At 49.5% G+C, this 18,390-nt stretch overlaps 4 protein-coding genes across 4 annotated transcripts; 3 read left to right on the top strand and 1 right to left on the bottom strand.

The window, feature by feature from the left end:
* Window positions 1-1,971: 1,971 nt before the first annotated feature.
* On the top strand, window positions 1,972-3,488 carry ColSpa_02307 (secondary metabolism regulator LAE1; the record flags this gene model as incomplete). The annotated part of the gene is made up of 8 exons (XM_049268519.1): window positions 1,972-2,016; window positions 2,075-2,122; window positions 2,219-2,309; window positions 2,358-2,427; window positions 2,469-2,610; window positions 2,702-2,739; window positions 2,823-2,960; window positions 3,065-3,488. 8 exons carry the CDS (start codon window positions 1,972-1,974, stop codon window positions 3,486-3,488), a joined length of 996 nt encoding a protein of 331 aa, XP_049124476.1.
* A 5,379-nt stretch (window positions 3,489-8,867) lies between these two features.
* Window positions 8,868-9,479, bottom strand: ColSpa_02308 (D-amino-acid oxidase; the record flags this gene model as incomplete). The annotated part of the gene is made up of 1 exon (XM_049268520.1): window positions 8,868-9,479. The coding sequence occupies one exon, from the start codon at window positions 9,477-9,479 to the stop codon at window positions 8,868-8,870; it is 612 nt and encodes a 203-aa protein (XP_049124477.1).
* A 2,395-nt stretch (window positions 9,480-11,874) lies between these two features.
* Window positions 11,875-12,861, top strand: ColSpa_02309 (putative agmatinase 1; the record flags this gene model as incomplete). Its single annotated transcript, XM_049268521.1, has 3 exons — window positions 11,875-12,100; window positions 12,166-12,543; window positions 12,611-12,861. 3 exons carry the CDS (start codon window positions 11,875-11,877, stop codon window positions 12,859-12,861), a joined length of 855 nt encoding a protein of 284 aa, XP_049124478.1.
* A 1,605-nt stretch (window positions 12,862-14,466) lies between these two features.
* ColSpa_02310 (uncharacterized protein) lies at window positions 14,467-14,897 on the top strand (the record flags this gene model as incomplete). The annotated part of the gene is made up of 2 exons (XM_049268522.1): window positions 14,467-14,529; window positions 14,592-14,897. The coding sequence occupies 2 exons, from the start codon at window positions 14,467-14,469 to the stop codon at window positions 14,895-14,897; spliced, it is 369 nt and encodes a 122-aa protein (XP_049124479.1).
* Between the last annotated feature and the right edge of the window lie 3,493 nt (window positions 14,898-18,390).

Consider the following 18,390-nt stretch of genomic DNA (forward strand, 5'->3'; position numbering starts at 1 on the left):
AAGTATGATTAGCCCCCGGACAAAATCAAAGTAACTGGAGTCCATTCTTCAAAGTATGGTGCATTCATAGGCGGTGTATCAAGAGTAGAAGTGATGCATGAAACATAAATTGCCAATGTTGTCAAGTTGATGACGACCGTAACTGATCGATAGCTGTATGGTCACCAAACTCAGACGTCAAATCTCAGTTCGGTCCAGGCTGATAATACATTCTTAGACCATTTTCACGGAAGACCGTCTCTGGTCTTCTGATCGAAGCTTTCGAATAGAAAAGTAGCTATAAAGACATAAGCTTCTGTCTCCCCTAGGCGAGTCATTAGCATCTTCCGTATGGCAACTACGACTATGGCCTCCATTTGACCTTGACGCAAATCAACCAAGATTATTAGCGGGTGTAATTTCGAGCATCGATATACCAAAGGTAATATTCAAGCATCTTCGTAATGTTCGTTCGTATGCCCCTCAGATCCAAAGTTTCTCTGCAACGGGCCAACTGCCGTTGAGTTGAAGTACCTATGCATCTTCACCTGTCAGGTCGCCTAGTAACAAGGGCACTGATGCGAGATGGTCAGGTCTGATACAATTGGACTCGGGCTGCCTAGCCATCGAATCTGTGGAACTTCAAATGCATTATCAGTTGCAACATTATCAATTCATCCCTTGGATTGACCTTGTGATTGGGTTCTATTGAGTTCCAAAACATGACAGGGCTCCAAGCAACGCCTCGGATCCTTGCTATCTTGATGTATCATGTTCGACAGGGCCGAAGTAAACAACTCAGATATACTCGCAGTGAACGAGCAGATAAGCTTCTTTCGGCACTAACAGGCCTATGCAACGGAGACTTTTAAATTAGGACTCCAACTAGGTCACTTAGCGCGCTGATGCTCGTTCGTAGCTGGAAGCGAGAATTCAAGCTCGACGTCAGCCTTTGAGGATCTCTGTCCTGCATACCACTTCGTACTTGAGGTAGTGCTTCATCGAGCGCCAGTCTGCGCAATTCTGTCCACGGATACCGGTTGAAAAAACAAAGGGACCTAACATCGAACAGTGTGTCTGATCATTTCGCACTTGAGGAACACTACCCTTACATGTATCCGGAATCCACCATTCCTAACGATGAGATGACATAAGGGAAAAGCCTGGTTGATCCGGCAACCTCGCATACTGCGTGTTTCAATATCCTGTGTTCTAACATGGCAATAACATCCAAACCATGAACTGTGGCTTCCCTCTAGACTACACACTTGGCATTGCTCTGTCATGCGAGGAAGATGCTGAGGTTGGCCGAGGTTGGAATTGCTATGGGGCCCGGCACCTCGGCCACCACCCGTATAGATAAACACTCTAACCCAAGGCAGGTGGGACTCTGATCCATTTAATCAAAAACCGTCCAACGCGCGAAATGGCTCCGAGGTTGCAGTTGGTGCGGGATCTGACTGAGTTGGTCCGCGAGTCATCGTTGTGGAATAACTAGCTTCCAAATTGCATGGCGTCTGCATTATCATATTGTGCCAGAGTTCCCTTCGGTCCACATCTTTGTCTGCAAAGAGGCAACCCACCGTAGAGTTGTGTAATATAACATCACCCGACTCGGGTTCCCCCGTGAACTCGTATCTGGCGGCAGTGTTGGCCCATTCAATGTGAACAGAGGTGCATTCACCCCATGCTCCGCCGCCTATCATATCCTTGTATACAGGGGCAGTGAAGAAACGAAACGGAACCGGACCAACGTCCGCGGTATGCACGATGGCCCGTTGGTCTCCTGTCTACCCCAGCCGGCCAAGAAGAGGGGATTACCCGGGATCGCCTTTCCTCGTCACATAATAATTGAGAGCCCCAGCCGCTCACCTTTCTATCAGTATTCTTCTTTAAATGACCGTTTGTGGATACCAACAAAGCAAAGAACAACAGTGGCCCAACACTCAGGCCGGTTTACAACTGTTCTGGCTAAACCCAGAGACGTACGACATGTCTCAAGATAACCAAACAGTCGTGATTGACGTGGACCAGGAGGTATTTGGAACTGAGATTACTGACCTTTTGTTTCGCTTAGAGCTAACCAGACTCGCAGCAGGAGCCGTTGGAGCCTCAGTCTGATGCTCAATCAGAGATTGGAGAAGTAAGTTTAAATAGTTGTTTGTTCCAGAACCGATGTCATTACCACATGTACGCTAGGAAACTTGAAGAAACCCAAGTCGCTTACTTTCGTATACAGAGTATCGCTTCGTCGAGCACGAGCCTCCGCGAGTCTATTCTTGAGTATCGTCTGGAGAATGGCAGGACTTACCACAAGTACAAAGATGGCGGTGCGTTGACGTTTGCTTTTCTCACGAACTGCTCTAACTTTGGTTAAGCATACCTCCTCCCGAACGACGAAAGAGAGCTAGAAAGACTAGGTATCACCCATCCAACTAGGTACCCATCGTAAGTTGTGAACTGACAAGGCACTTAGACTTGGAACATAGCCTCTGGCTCCTGGTGAACGACAACAGGCTAGGCATGGCCCCGCCATGTCAAAAAGGAGCTAAAGTTGGTCGTGTTCTCGATGTAGGGACCGGCACGGGTATCTGGGCTCTCGATTTTGGAGACGAACATCCTGAATCTGAGGTCAGTTTTACCCTACCCGAATAACGATGCTCTTTCCCCCACCTTTCTCGCATATGGACTTGTATAAAGACTGATTCGGCATGCATCACAGGTTATCGCCATTGATCTCTCTCCAACTCTGCCTGCGTAGTACGTACTTTATCCTCCATTTTATAGTCTACCTTGGAATTGGGAATACTATTCCACTATCCGCACTGACCATGTTTCTATAGTGTGCCTCCAAATGTCAAATTCGAAGTTGATGACGCCGAAGACCCATGGACATACTCGCGCCCTTTCCAGTATATCCACAGCCGTATTCTGTCGTCCGGCCTAAGCGACTGGAAGAAATACTTACGCAAGTGCTACGAGTAAGTTAGTTTCTATTCATCCTCTTGCTGGCCTCCGTTGGAGTACCACCTATTCCTAGCCGCCGCTGCTGAAAGAGAATGTGCTGACCCGAGCCAATGTAAAGCAATCTCGAGCCGGGCGGATGGGTTGAACTGCAAGAGGTTGACCTGTACCCGACGTCCGACGACGAGACGCTCAAGCCTGAGTCTAATCTGATTCGATGGTGCGACCTGCTTCAAGAAGCATCAAACAAATTCGGACGTCCCTTTTTCAGAATTGCTCCGCTCAAAGACGTCATGGTAGACGTTGGATTCGTGGACGTGTCTCTGACCGTAACAAAGTGGCCGTCTAATGCTTGGCCAAAAGACCGAAAATGGAAAGAAATTGGCATATGGAACGGCGAGAATATGATGAATGGCCTCGAGGGCTTCTCCATGGCAGCATTGACGCGTGGCCACGACTGGACTCGTAAGGAGGTCAACATATTCCTCATCGACGTACGCAAGGAGATCAGAGACAAGAACATTCATGCGTATTGGCCTGTGTGAGTATTCCATTTGATATGTATTACTACATTCTGGATTTTCGTTGAGGCTGACAAGAACCTAAACGCTAGCTATTTCATTACTGGACGCAAACCTAGGGAGGAGGGAACTTCTACATAGCCAGCTCTAGCTTTCCCTGTCGGTTCGTCAGAAAATTTGGTGACTCAAAGGCTCATATCTAGACTAGAATCAGTACAGCCGCCTAGAAAAGCAGAGGGATTAGGTGTGACAGTCTCGTCTCGGATTTGCGTCTTAGATTCTTCTTTTCTTGCAAATTGCTTCTAGCACCTCCACGCTTGACGCAGTCAGTTCCATCTACATTTTCTGATCCAAACATTGTGACCTTATAGGCTCTGAATAAATGTACACTTATTGGATATAGCACCATCATACATGTTTAGCGGAAATCCTCTATAACGAACTGAGGCATCCTTCATACCTGTTTCTTTTGCCTTGAGAGGGAGTAACGTCGCTGATATACATACCGTAACGTAACATCTTGTCCTGGTTGGTTTTCTCGGCTGATTCACATATGAGACCAATGTTGGCCGAGTCAACGTCAACAAATGCATGCAATGCATTCACCCCATCTCCCATCACTTCTCACATCCTTGTATGCGGGGTGAGCAGGGAACTTGAGATGGGTCGGAGTCCACGGGATGCATACAACTGTTGGTTCTACCGCTCCCATCCGGCCCCCTATTACACGAAGAGAGAAGGTGCGATCGCTTCTTACTATAAGTAAACATGCGAATGTCCAAAGTCTCTTGGGGATCCTGTCTCCGTTTCCGTAATTAACCGATTGTGCGGTGCCAACCTAAGAATGGGGTTCTCAGTTGTTATTCGATACCGTGGTGTAACACTATCGCGACACGAGACGACTGAAACCAAAGCCAGTAAGGCTCAACATGTCTTAAGGCAATCAGCCTATTGTGATCGACGTGGACCAGAAAGTATGCGAATCAGGATATCGTAGCTCTACTCCCGCCAAGTGACGAATAATTGACAGGAAATCAAAGCAGGATGATACTCTGTCAGAGGTTCGAAATGTAAGTACACATCCTTCCACGTCAAGATCACTACCTTACTCCCGAGAGATACGTCAAATTGCTGACCAATTCACTCCGCATAGAGTGTCGTTCCATCCAGCACGAGTCTCCTCGAATCTCTCCTAGAGTATCGCATGGAGAATGGCAGGACTTACCATAAGTACAAAGACGGAAGTGTGTCCACCCACTCTACTTGTGTCTGAAAAATCGACTAACGCTAGGCCAAAGTACATATTTCATAATGACGAAAGGGAATTGGAACGACTACGTAAGTCTCCTCAGTCACCACATGTGCTTGACATCATGCTTTTCTCGTTTACTAGCCAAACATCTAGACTTGATACATGCCCTGTGGCTTCTCGTGAACGATAACAAGCTCGGTCTTGCTCCACCGTGCCAAGATGGTGCAAAGGTTGGCCGTGTTCTTGATATCGGCACTGGTACCAGCATTTGGGCTCTTGATTTTGGAGACGAGCACCCTGAGGCTGAGGTAACTGCACAATCCATCCCACCAGTTGCTATTCCACCCCACTTGGTTTCTTGCTAGGTATTATGATGACTGACCTGCGATCCTCGCCATTGATCTCTCCCCAGCACCGCCTTCCTAGTACGTGTTTCTGCCTTAACGACGGATTATTATATCATAAATGGTATTGACATGACGCTCTCAGCGTGCCCCCGGACGTCAAATTCGAGATTGAGGATGCAGAAGAACCTTGGAAGTACTCACTACCATTTCAGTACATCCACAGCCGGGTTATCACGTCTGGAATCAGTGACTGGCACAGGTATCTGCGCAAATGATACAAGTGAGTTTTCGTTTTTGTTACTTGGAATAAGCCCGGGCAAATATTATTTAAAACAACCTCTTTAACAAAATCAATGCTGATCCTCAATATTTTGAAGTAATCTTGAGCTTAGTGGATGGGTTGAAGTACAAGAAATCGGTCTTTACACAGCCTCTGACAACGGGACACTCAAGCCCGATTCTACCCTGATGAAGTGGTGTCACCTGCTACAGGAGGCTTCAGATAAGCTTAAGAGCCCCTCTATACGGATTTCTACACTGAAGAAGGCGATGCTGGACATTGGGTTCGTTGATGTATCCCTAAATGTGACTAAGTGGCCAACGGACGCTTGGCCAAGGGACCCGAAGTGGAAGAAGATTGGCATTGGAACTCGGAAACCATCCTCAGCGGCATCGAAGGGTTTTCTATGGCCGCTTTAACACGCGGCCATGACTGGACCCGAGAGGAAGTGGACGTATTTCTAGTCGATGAGCGGAAAGATCTGAAGGATAGGAATATTCACACATACTGGACGATGTGAATATACCGTACTACTATTTTCCTGTTTTCGATGAGACCAATGAGTGTTGATCTCAAACACCCATATACTTTATCACCGGAAGCAGACCCGATAAGGCAACCGCTCCTTATACAGCTGCAGCTCCCCCGGGTTGTAACCGAAGTCTGCTTTTCCTCCAGCTCCCGCCAGTGACCGGCCTCAGTTTCATCTTCTTCACAATGGCATATGGTGTTTCCTAAGATATACGCTGCTGTTTTGCGTTGGCGAACGGCAAGAGGTAGCAGGTTCTAGGCCAGAAGAGAACATTTACGAGCGGTGTTCTATGTAGACCTTTCGAAGTATTCTTTCTTATCGGAGGAAGTACGGGGCAAGACGCCACGATTTTCAATCCATCCGCGAACACTAGTGAACTTTGTTCATAGAGAACTATTTTTCACACATAATTTCGGCCTTATTCCGATAGGAATTGGCGTTTATCGCAAATAAAAACTCTGCATCCTGCACCTTTTGACGAATGCATCATCCTGCTGAGTGGATATGTAATACCAGAATTATTCTAGGCCTTCCATCGGCAGGCCTTAATCTGCCTAGTCTGGGTTTTGGAATCAAGCATGTCAAGGTGTTGTGGGTCATCTCAAATTCTGAATGAAAGACCGCTTTGGAAGGTGAGCAAAGGACCAGAAAGGCATACTCCAGTCTTGCCTTGCAAGACTGTCTTGTAAGCAAATAGAAGAATCAATATGGAATCGCTTTCATCTACATTTACCCCAGGAGCATTTCATGGGTCTGCTCGAACACATGGTAGTTTCAGTTCAAATTGCATTCATGATCTCTGCGCCAGAAGTGGCTCTCCGGTCTGCTTGCCCACAAGGCCACTTTAATGACTGAAACCGGGCGTCCAATCTCCAATGTCATCAATTCTGCTTCCTCAAACCAGCATATACGACCACACATATTGGGAAACTCGGGAACCCGTATGATGCTATGGATCATCTAATGAGGGCTCCCTTTATTACGTTATTAGTGACAACTAGCGAGAAAAGCAAGTCTTCTGTCGTGTGGCACCTAGAACGCAACAGTCCTCTAGCTAATGGACTTGTTGCGGACTGTAGTACTTACAGCCTTGACGACATAAAACTGCTTAGTTAAGCCATACTATATACATCTCTCAGTATGGATGTGAGTAATGTGCTGAGATAGTGTACCTGGTTGGGGGTTGGGCTTCGGCCTGCAATCGTAGTACGTGCTCCTTTGCACAGGCCATACCATTGACCATACTTTTTTAAGAAAGTTAGGTTAACAACGGAGTTAACGTGTTAACGAGCCGGTTCCGGAAGTGTGACTGCTAGTAAGCGGCATCTATTCAACCGGGCCTAGGTGGATTGCTGCTCGTTGCCGGTTCCCGGTCGCCGGGGCTCAGCTTCAATGCGACCCCCGTTCGGCTATGAAATTGAGTCCAATCATATGATCCGGTCACTCGAATACACCGCATCTTCTTCGATAGTCCTATCAACCTCGGCATTAGAAACTGACGGTTTTTGGAAATGTAGGATACTGCCGGCTACGTAGGTGAGGACCCAATATGGTGCATGTGTTAGGGCATCAATAGGACGCCCAGCGAAGCCGTCGTGCAAAGTTCACTCCGAGTTAACAATAGGAACCAAGTAATGCATAGCGCAGTGCAGTACTGATGGAAAGTTTCTAGTGCGGAGGAGTGTCTCAACAGCACGCACTGATTCCCGGCTGACCGGGTAGCAAGCTTTGTCTTAGTCGTCATAGTACAAGGACAATCAGCATCATTAATCCAGTATGCACCGCGTTTCTATTAAAAGGGACCTTTCACAATGCCACACTAGTTCTTGTATCTAGCATATGCCTAGCGTAACAACAATTGCTGATAACATCCTTTCCTCCATTCCCTTAAGAGTGAAAACATCATGCCCTCAGATCTCTCGATCATTACAACATCTGAGGCATGTCCTGGTTAGTAACTCTATAGACATGTCCCAGACGATGAACTAATATATTCAATAGCTATAGGACCCTACGTATGTTTCTAAATCATTTATCTGTAACGTGGGAGGGTTCTGACTGTTATCCGTAAAGTCGCAAGCAGTGGCCGCTGGACCCTACATCTTCCTCTCTGGTCAAATCCCTATCGACTCACAAGGCAACCCTCTTGAGGGAAGCATCACCGACAAGACTCATGCATGTTGCAAGAGTATTAAGGCTGTTTTAGCGGCGGCAGGCAGTGACATCAGCCGCGTCGTCAAAGTCACGGTCTTCTTAGATGACATGACAAACTTCGCTGAGTTTAACTCGGTTTACGCTACTTATTTCACCCACAAACCTGCTCGAAGTTGTGTGGCAGTTAAGACGTTGCCGAAAAACTTGGAGGTGGAAATCGAGCTTGTTGCCTTGGCTAATTCTCAGAGCTCTCGCCTATGAACATAATCCCTCTTGGCTTGTTAGTAGGGCATTGACTGTTACGTACTCCACATAGTTTTATGAACTGTTCGTTTGCCAATTTTTGCACTCAAATTTATTATTCAATATTCTTGATTAAATGCGAGCGTTTCAATTTTTTAGGCGTCCCGGTGGCTGCCAGTGGACATGCTGCACTACACACGAGGTGCTTAAGTGGGCTGTACCAAATGCCTGCTCAGACAGGCACTCATACCTCCGCTGCAGGCAATTAACCCATCGGCATGTAAACAGAGATGACGAATATTTCATTTTACATACAGCTAACTAGTGAAGTGTGCGAATTAACTAGTATATAGTCTTCAGGAGGTTTTTAGGCCTCGACACAAGACAAAGTACACCACCATCTTCTTTTCATCTGACGTACGTAACCATTGAAGTCAAGAGAAACCGTAAGCAAGAGAAGCTTCATTGATCCCATGCAAAGTTTCATAGGCGTCTACTCATCGTCGGCAAGCTAGTCGCTTGCCATGTATCTGTGATGCACTTAAGCTGAATAGAACGCACATCATAACGTGACGATATCCACCTCTCAAATTTCTCATAGATTGCTCTTCCACAGTTTCTTCTCACATCCCATAGCTTTTGTGAGCTCCACAACTCTCAAGGCGACGCCGTAGCTATAGGTATAACCAAGAGTGTTGAAGCCGTATGCATGAACCACATCACCCTCTCGTTCCAGCCGGTATCCCTCTTCTCTACTCGGCCGGAAGCCAACTAGGTCTGCCACGACATGTTTCTCCAGGTCTAAAGACTGGTATTTGTTGTTCGTGATTAGGTTCATACGTCTCATGATATCGGATCGAATTGCGGGATCAACTTTGCCGTCCAAGTTTCCCTTCTGACTGACTCCGCCCATAATCACGGCTCCAGAATACATTCGTGGAATATGGTAGGTGTAGTGCGAGCCCTGGAACATTATCATCTCATGGGAGTCGCTCTCAACCAGCAGCGTCTGCCCACGAACTGCAATCACCTTTCGATCATTGGCCAACTCAAATGCCCCCAAGCCAGTCGCGTTGATGATAACTTTTGCTTGGAGTACCGACCTTACCTCATCCAGAGACTTGACTTCAGCTCGAACGAACCGCACACCTCTCTTCTCAAGGACATTCTTAATCCAAGGAAGAAATACGGCAGGGTTTACCGTCATTGTCTGATACTTGAATCCAATCTTGGCGCTCGCAGGGAGATCTTTAGGCAATACGCGGCGATATTTGGGAACCAAATGCTTGTACCAGATTGTCGAGTCATCACTTCGATCGTCGTAGTACTCGGTACAGTCCACTACCTTTTCGCCATCTTCCGGTCAGTATGGTAGTTTGTATTTCCAGTAACAAATACGCGCGATAGCAGGTCTGATTGAACGCACCTGTACGCCGCTTGTTGGGTCGCGATGAGCAAGTTCCCAATAAAATTTGAATGCTTCAGTCTGGAGATCATGACCTTTGCTGTCTGGGTATGGCAGAATGCCAGCACCTGCCCTAAGTTCCATCAGGTACCAAGAACAAATGGACTTTGACACGTATGACGTAATACATACCAAGGGCTTGCCCATCTTTGCGAATCATCTCCAGGTAGTTCTCGGGCGACAATGCCGACAGAAAAGCCGGCGTCGGTAAGAGCAAGAGCCGACGTGAGTCCGATAACTCCAGAACCAATGATGCCAATCTCCATGTCAGACTAAATTCTGCACAAATGATGATATTGGAAGCGACGATGTAGATGACTGTCAATAATAATAATCCAAATCGAGAGGATGCAATGTGACGTGTTGAATTGTGACAAGGTGAGGCGTCGTTCAAGATGTTGGCTTGTTTCTATCCCAACCCCAAGGGCAATGGAGAGTGAGCTTCCAGACTGAGACCCGTGAGCAGATCCTTCTTGCAACAAGGCTAAGCACTGGTGAAAACTGGCTGTTCTATAACAAGAAAGTCTATTTCCTCAAGTATGTTTGGGCCAGTATGATGCACCGGCTTGGTGGTCTAAAGCCACCCCGGTTTGGAAGTTAGGACTGGAAGCCTGCCGGACCGGCCGGCAGAGGTCGACGAGCATCCCGTTTTTCTTATCGTGTATAGTTGTAGGTCGCCCATTCGCAATTGTAAGCCCTAGGCATATTCTAGCGATTAGTCTTGAAGCATAACTTCTTAGACCCACCACAGTTGTTGCGGGATACGTGGTTTCTCTCTCGGGTTCCGAGGGCAGCCGGAGGCGATCCGGTCCACCCTTGAGTATCAGTTCTGGATCTAACTCAGCAATTCGCAACATCGGACGTAATAACAGTACGAGCTAGCTTGTTATCCGTTACCACCGGGCCGGCGCAAATCTGTCAAGATCGCTCTCACATGTGACGTATTACACAGTACATCAGTCTGGGACGTGCATGTCTGAGACGACTACTTCAAATTCTTGACACCTCCTGCACAGCCTCTCTAGTTTATCACAGAGTAGATTTGTGGAAGTAGGCGGGGTAGTCGTGTGCTTAGAGCCGGTATCCGGTTCTGGATCCGGGACTACTCAAACTCCACTGTAATCTGCGGAATGATCTTTGCTGTTGTTGCAAATGCTTCTCTTTTTCGCGCGCTCTTTTAATACTGACGCTTACTGCCATTGAAGATTCAAACAGGGTGGATTAAGTATTGAAAAACCACAAGATTTGATAACATGCCTTCGGTACTGTAGAGGAGAGCCACGAAGAGGCCAGAAAATGATTGCGTGGCAATCCCATCTTTGGGATGTAATTTGGACATGACTGCTAGTACTCTGTTCCGTTGCAGCCATCACCGAAATGTGCATAATAGACACTATGGTCTAATGCGGGCGTAAACTAAGTCTGCCAGAGTTATGCCTATATAGGGATTGACCATTCGCTACATAAAGATGGGTACGTCCATAGCCACTCTCTTTGTCATGCTTATCAAGCTATTCGGTTAACCACCTCCCTCCGCTGCCTGACACGATTTGTGAGGGGGTTTCATAAAGTTCCGACTGATAAGGGCTTGAAAGGACGAACAAGCTGAGAGAACCAATAAACCAGTCTTCTCTTACTCTCAATACATAACCATTGTCCGCTTGCAGAGAGGAGTACCTTCTTCCAGTCGCTAAGTATGGCTGAGATACTTCGACTTTATGTTAAAGCACTAGCAGTAGGGTGTCTCGCCCTCGGCGCATCAGGCCATGCTGCGAATGAACAGAAAACGGTTCACCAAGACCAAACCTTCCGAGAGACGTCCATTTATAGCCCTGCACCCAATGTGAACCGTCTAAGTAGGCAAACGGAGCCCGAATTTCACATCTACGACAACTTTGGCAAAGAGGCGCCCATGCCTGGAATAGCAACATTTGCCCACCTGAACTGGACCAATTGTTTCACTCCTGAAAGCGATGGCACTTTTGACATTGGAATTGTCGGCATGCCATTCGATCTGGGCGTAAGCTATCGACCCGGTCAGAGATTTGGTCCTGCCGCCACGAGAACCGTTTCGCAGCGCATGGGACCTTATATTTCCTACAGGTGAGCATACTTTCACTCTCGAATCAACGCAGACATGCTGACACTGGTTCATTGCAGCATGGCTCATAACATGATGAACCCCTTTCGGAATTGGGCAACCGTCGTTGACTGCGGCGATATCGCCAACTCTCTATTCGACAAGCTCGAAGCGGTCCACGATCTGCAGGCTGGCTTGGGCAGAATGGCTTCCAGAGTTCCCAAGACAGCAGAGAAAGGCGACAGCGTACGACTCATCACCATTGGCGGCGACCACACCATCAGTAAGTCACCTTGCTTGAACAGCTCGGCCAGACCCAGCAGGATGAGGCTAACAGTCTTGATTTAGCCCTGCCGTCTCTGAGAGCCCTCTATCCCGTTTGGGGAGAAGTGGCAGTCATCCACTTTGATGCCCATATCGACACGTGGAACCCGCGACAGTGGGGAGGCGGCATCAATAAGTACGACGAGATCACGCACGGGACGCTGTTGCACTTTGCCCATGAAGAGGGCTTATTGAAGAACGACAGCAGCATCCATGTCGGTACCCGTGCACTGCTCTTCGACGAGACCGAAGATCTTCGGCATGATGCCGAGTGCGGCTTCCAAAACATCTTGGCTACAGACATGGACTCCATTGGGGTTGGAGCCATCGTTGAGCGCATCGTCGAAAGAGTCGGCGATAGCCCAACTTACGTAACGATCGACATTGACGTACTTGACGCGGGTAAGTGGTCCATGCCATAGTTGTTCACTAAACCCTGGGACGTCTTGACTAACCCTCTCAACATTAGCTTTTGCCCCAGCCACGGGATGTACGGAAATCGGAGGATGGACTACACGGGAGCTAGCAGCAGTCCTTAGAGGTCTCAGTGCCGCGGGTGTTCATATTATAGGAGCAGATATTGCTGAGCTGTCACCAGTCTATGACAATGTTGCACAGACAACTGCTACGGCGGTGGCGCAACTCGCCTTTGAGATTTTGGCCTGGATGGTTAAAGTCCCGGTAAAGGCAAAGAAGGGTCGAGTGGAGCTTGAGCTTTAATTAAGAGTTACGGGTGTTTCAAGCCGAGGAAAGGCACTTGCGTTTGAAGGTTGCATAGTGACTGTCACAAGACAATACGGCGCAGCGTAGTGTGACGGCTTGCCACAAGGCCACCAGGTTCAAGGAGCTGTTTTAACTCGTGATCCCCTGTTGGGCAAGGAGAGGCCAGGGATTAGAGAAACCAAAAGAGTTGGGACTTGGAAGTTTCTTGCTGCACCGTCGGTAATACAGCCGTGCCGTTGCGCATGAGTTAAACTAGGTCACCACATTTGACTAAGCCACATGGATTAAAGGGCAGCCTCCAGCCCCTTTCCCGAAACACTTTAACATGTTGAGTATATTGATTTGCTAAGGAAGAAGAGAGCTTCGTTTTGACTATAACTCAAATGGAGCGTTCCTACCTCAACTACTCGGAGATTGCTTGCTAATTGTTAAGTTGGGTACATGGGCACTCTTGGTCCTGTTGTATCGCTGCGTGTATCTCTGAATACATACGCAGAACTTCCATATCTCTGCGTCGTCGTGAAGGCGATGATCCTAGCCGTTCTATGGTCTTGTAAATAGGGATCATTTGAACTTAACGTTTCCCAGCCACAATCGCTGCTTCACAGGTACCATGATCCACATCTACAACATAAATGGGATTAAGTTCCAAGTCGAGTACTTAGCAAACAGTCCATATAGATGCATCAGGGTGTTGGATATATGTTCTGTGATATCTTTCGATACGGTTTCATTCATCGTGACATATTTGGCCATCGACTGTTGGCTGACGGGCAAAGCGATCGAGACATTACAGCCAGGCCAGACCACATAAGTCCAACATTCAGTCTAGAAACAATGAAACAGTCAAAGGTGCATTACAGACAGTAATATCTGGTAAGAAACATCTTTCCTGTGGTAGAGCCCGTTTAGAGGCTACCGGTCTTTGGTTACTAATAGCAGCACTTAATGGTTGTTTCTGATTTGAGAAGAAAGTGTGAGGACCGGATTAGTAGTCAAGTCGGCGATGACCAACGAACATCTAGTGCTCCAATACTTTGATCTCTTTGACACGATCGTGGGGGTGTCGTTTTGCTGTGGTGGGCAACGCGTGACCCTTGAACCGCCTCAACTCCTCGCACGACGGCGGAGTAAGTCCACGAGAGACTTTCTTTTTGGGCTTCTCTCATGAAGTACACTACGAAGAGCAAGTGCTGTGCTCAATTTGACACTGTCAAGGCGTCAAGGAGGAGGCAGCAGCATAGATCACAACTCGGGCAGAAGACACACAACTATGAACTGTGTTCAAGCACAAGTCAAGTTACGTGTGTTGCAGGTCAGAGTTAGGCACACACGTTTATTAAAAATACTCCAAGCAAGTAAATGACACTTGTCGTCTATGCGGAACCGTCTGGGTCCAAACAGTCACCACAGAGCTATGAGGGGTCTCCCTGATGCTCATTAAGAGGACACAAAGACGAGGGCGCAGCCTTGACCACCGCATTTGTAGCTTAGAAATCTGGTCTCAACAAGTCCTGCGAGGTTGAGTGCCTGTACTGGACTCAATGACACCGTATCCAGAGGTCCTGAGCTTAAGCTCTCATGTAAATTAGCATAGAGACAATGGCGCTCAGCTTCCAGAGCGTCGCCTTGCTTTTCTTCGTCTTGCACAAACCGGGACGACGAGTGAGTCGGCCGGGAACCTCAGAGCCATAGACACAAAGTTTCTTCACCTCAACTCGCCCCAGCCGGCACGGAAGGCACAGAATAGAGACGAGACGGCGTCGGAGTACTCGCCCGGGCACAGCAACACCACGGTCCCGAACCTGTCCATCCCGAGAGCGAGGCAAGACGCGCTACCGCACTACAGCAAGCCCATCAGCAGCCCCGATTCCAAATGGCCGCGTCTAGGTCACCCAACCCGGCCCACGAAATCGCGAACCTGTCGCGACGCGTTCGACAACATGGTGCTCACGACCCGGGACACCTCCGATAGTGAGGAGAAACGCTCGTTGCCCCTGACGATCACCAAAAAAAAGACCTGCCCAGCCTAAACCACTTGCAAAAGCCTCACGAACAGACCACACCCTCAAAGAAAGAAAAGACCTAGCCATAAGCCCGCCTGAAACCACACGGCGCCATCTTCAGGGCTGGCACCCCAAACCGAGCCAGCATACGTAACCGGAAGCCCTCAACGGTTTCCTTTGTTCTCCAACGCCGCCAGAGCTTCAGCCCCAAGGGGGTTGGGGGGGCCGAACAAGGAAAGAAAAAAAGGTTGGAAACGAGACAGAGAGGCCCGCCCCGAGACTCGCGGGTCTCACACGATGCAAAACCAGCCACCGGCCGGCAGAGCAAAACCGACGCGGTCTCAAAGCTAGATCTCCTACCTCCTCCTCCTCCTCCACGATGTTAGTGCGTCGATACTTGGGACGAGGCGATTGGGAGCGGGACAGAAAATAAGGGTTCCCCTCCGTCGTCGCGGGTCTTGTGGCTGACTCGTAGGCCATCCCATACCAGCAGGACCGAGAAGCGTCCGTCACGCTCCGGTCCAGAACCTACAGACCACGATGGAGAAGCCATTTGGGAGCCCCTCTCCGCAGCGTTGCCCGTTCACACCGTCCCGGTGCTCAGACGGACTAGTCCAGAGCGATGCCCTTCTCGCTCTACGACTGATCCGGACGAGTCAAGGTCTTTCCAGGCGCATCTTCGGCGGGGCGCTTGACGGCGCCGGTCCCCGGGGAAGCACGCTCGAGCATCCCCTCGACGACGCGGGTCAGCAAAAACTATCGCACGATTTCAAATCACCCAGATCTCACCAGACTTGTGTACCATCGCCCATCGCCGCCAGCCTATAACGCAGTGATAGCATCGAGGGCCCGAGCCACGGAACGGCGGATAGACTGACAGCAGTGCCAGCTAAGGCATTTCTTTGGATCGCGCGAACAGACACAGTCGCAGTTAAACCGCGCAGTATTGCGTCCCTCCCCCCCCTCAGGGATCCCCTAGCTTGTCAGTGTCATCCCATCGCCTTTCCGTCATGTGACACGGACGCCCGTCGAGTCAAGCAGGCCCAGCGGCGCCTGGCGCGTGCGCACAAAGTCGCCGGGCGCCCGCCCACCTGCCACTATCGTCCGTTTCGAGAGACAGGTCATAGCAGTTGCGAGACATTGGTTGTAAGCGGGAGGGAAAAGAAAGCAACGACCGTGGAAAAACTCTGTCATGGGCGGCGCAAATCCTTCCCGTGCTCGAGAGAGGCAGGATGCGCCCAGGACTGAGAGACAGCGTGCGGGGGTTCCATTGGGCGGCACCACGCGGATGGGAAGGACGGACGCCCGGACGGCAGTGGTGGCACGGCGGCAGACGTATGTTTGTGTGCTCTCGGCGGCCGTAGCTTCACAAAAGCAATGTTTGCTGCACCCAAGCATGCCGACAGGAACAGTGGGATGCGATGCCATCATGACCCCGATACTCATGCTGGTGTGCCGATGTTATTCCCCATGTACCAATGGAGTCTATCCCACGTGAATCTCTACTTGTGATCAACTACATAGTATTGGTTGAGCAGCCCGGGGTATCATGATCTCTCCGCGTCGTCGGCAGAAGGGGGATGACTGCATATGCAGCCTCAAAGGTGAGGATCGACGGGATTAGTACACGGGCTCGACGGTACCCGATTTCTGATAGTCGGCGGTGAGCACCGGTTCGAGGATGGGCATGACCTGATGATGCCCTCATCTCTTCCGCCTCTCTTCTCCGTTAGGCAGGGGACTGGCCCCGATACGACGCAATGTTCCCCTCTTCCGCATGAAGATGGCCCCATCTCAAGCTGGCAGAGCCCCATCCAGATCTTCAGCTAGAGACTGGCGATCCCAATTTTGACCCAGGAACATGCCATTACAAGACACGCCGCTAGCAGCCCAACTACCCTGATCCCCCAAAGTTAGGCACGCAGAGCTACATAGTATCAACGTGGTCGGGTTCAGGGTCCATGAAAGCGTCCCTGAAGATAGAACTTCGGGGAATATGTCGCTGGGTCCGAAGAGGGACCGGTGGATGCGATTTGCGTGCGGTTTCGAATGCAAATCGCCTGGCCTGGCCTAGAAAATGGAGGATAGTTGCGACTAGGTAGTACCGCGCCAGTCTTGTTACACTCGCCCACAATATCTTGCTGTATGTAGTGTACGTGATTCTCTTGGTCATCCTTACCAAGGCCCTGATCGTCATGAGCTTGTGGCGACAACACGCATCAAGCGGAGCAGGGGAAACTAGCTCGCTGGACGTTGTTCTGGTCGAACCACTCGGACCGGTGGAAGACGTCCCAGAAAACGCTGCCTGGGCAGATGCGAATGCAGTAATGTCTGCCTGAGTCTCGACCTGCATCACGCAGCTGGGCCAGCTGCTGTTATGCAAAGCTATGCAAATGCAATCCACAGTTTCGTCCAAGCCTGCCCCGGGTAGAGACACCGATGAACCCCGGACGCCCGGAGAGGCAGCCGGTTTGCTAGAAGGGTGCAAACCCGTTCCTGGGACGCAAGTTTTGCTCCTCGCGCTTGAGCCTTGACTTGACCTGTCACTTGTTCTCAGCGAATCTGCCACAAAAAACAAAAAACGAAAAAAAAAAAAACCCCCAATTCAGCGGCTGAGAGGGAAATCCACCCACCCACACTTTCGAGATTCAGAAACACGCCGCTTCTTTTTCTCGAGCGTAGAGGCTGGATGCGTGTGTTGCCTTGCACCTGCATGAGTGTACCATCGCTCCCACATGTTTGTCAACTCTTTGCAACCTTGAGAGTTTAGCCAGCCCTCCAACAAAACATCTCTCAGCAATCTTTTCCCGCATCGCAACACTGCAATGCAGGTTTGAGGATTGTGACCAATGCACCCCGTTGTCGTCCATCACTCGGCAGGATGCATCTGTGGTTGTTCCCTCCCCTCCCCAACTCGCCCGTCCTAGACCGCATGTTTCAGGAAATCCATCGGTTTTGGCGTCGCAGAGTGACGGCATACTCAGTTGTTTCCTAGGTTCATATGCGGGCTCTGGTGTCTGACCAATTGACGGTTGCGAGCTGTAATGTGGCTGGGGCCATAATTGCTTGCCTACAGTCGTCGTGGTCGTAGCCCGTCTGCAGAGACTTGCAATCCCAATCCTGATGTGTACGGGCATGCTTCTTTCGTTCCTCGAAAGTCTCAATTTCCGGCGCGCCTGCCAAGCAAACATTGGTTGCCGGTGGATGTGATTTCTCTCACCGTGCGATATTGAAGACATCCTCCCAAGCTCTTGGTGCAGTAAATTGCTCGGCGCTCATCTAGGGCTGCAGTCCTCCCCCCGTCTGGGAGCCGAACTATTGCCAGCAGGTTCCCGTCGAGACATTGTTTGCACGTCGCCGTCCATTCAGGTGGACGTGTTGACGCATTGATTGTCGGTCGTCTTCCCGTATCCAAACTTAATGACGCAAAGTTGAGATGATGAGATTTTCAACGCGGTACAATACTTTGGGTCTATTGACCGCTGACCGCGGAACCGTCACTAGTTTAGTTAGATAGCCG

The sequence above is a fragment of the Colletotrichum spaethianum genome (assembly GCF_022836535.1).
Source record: "Colletotrichum spaethianum MAFF 239500 DNA, contig04, whole genome shotgun sequence".
In the NCBI taxonomy this organism is placed as follows: domain Eukaryota; kingdom Fungi; phylum Ascomycota; class Sordariomycetes; order Glomerellales; family Glomerellaceae; genus Colletotrichum; species Colletotrichum spaethianum.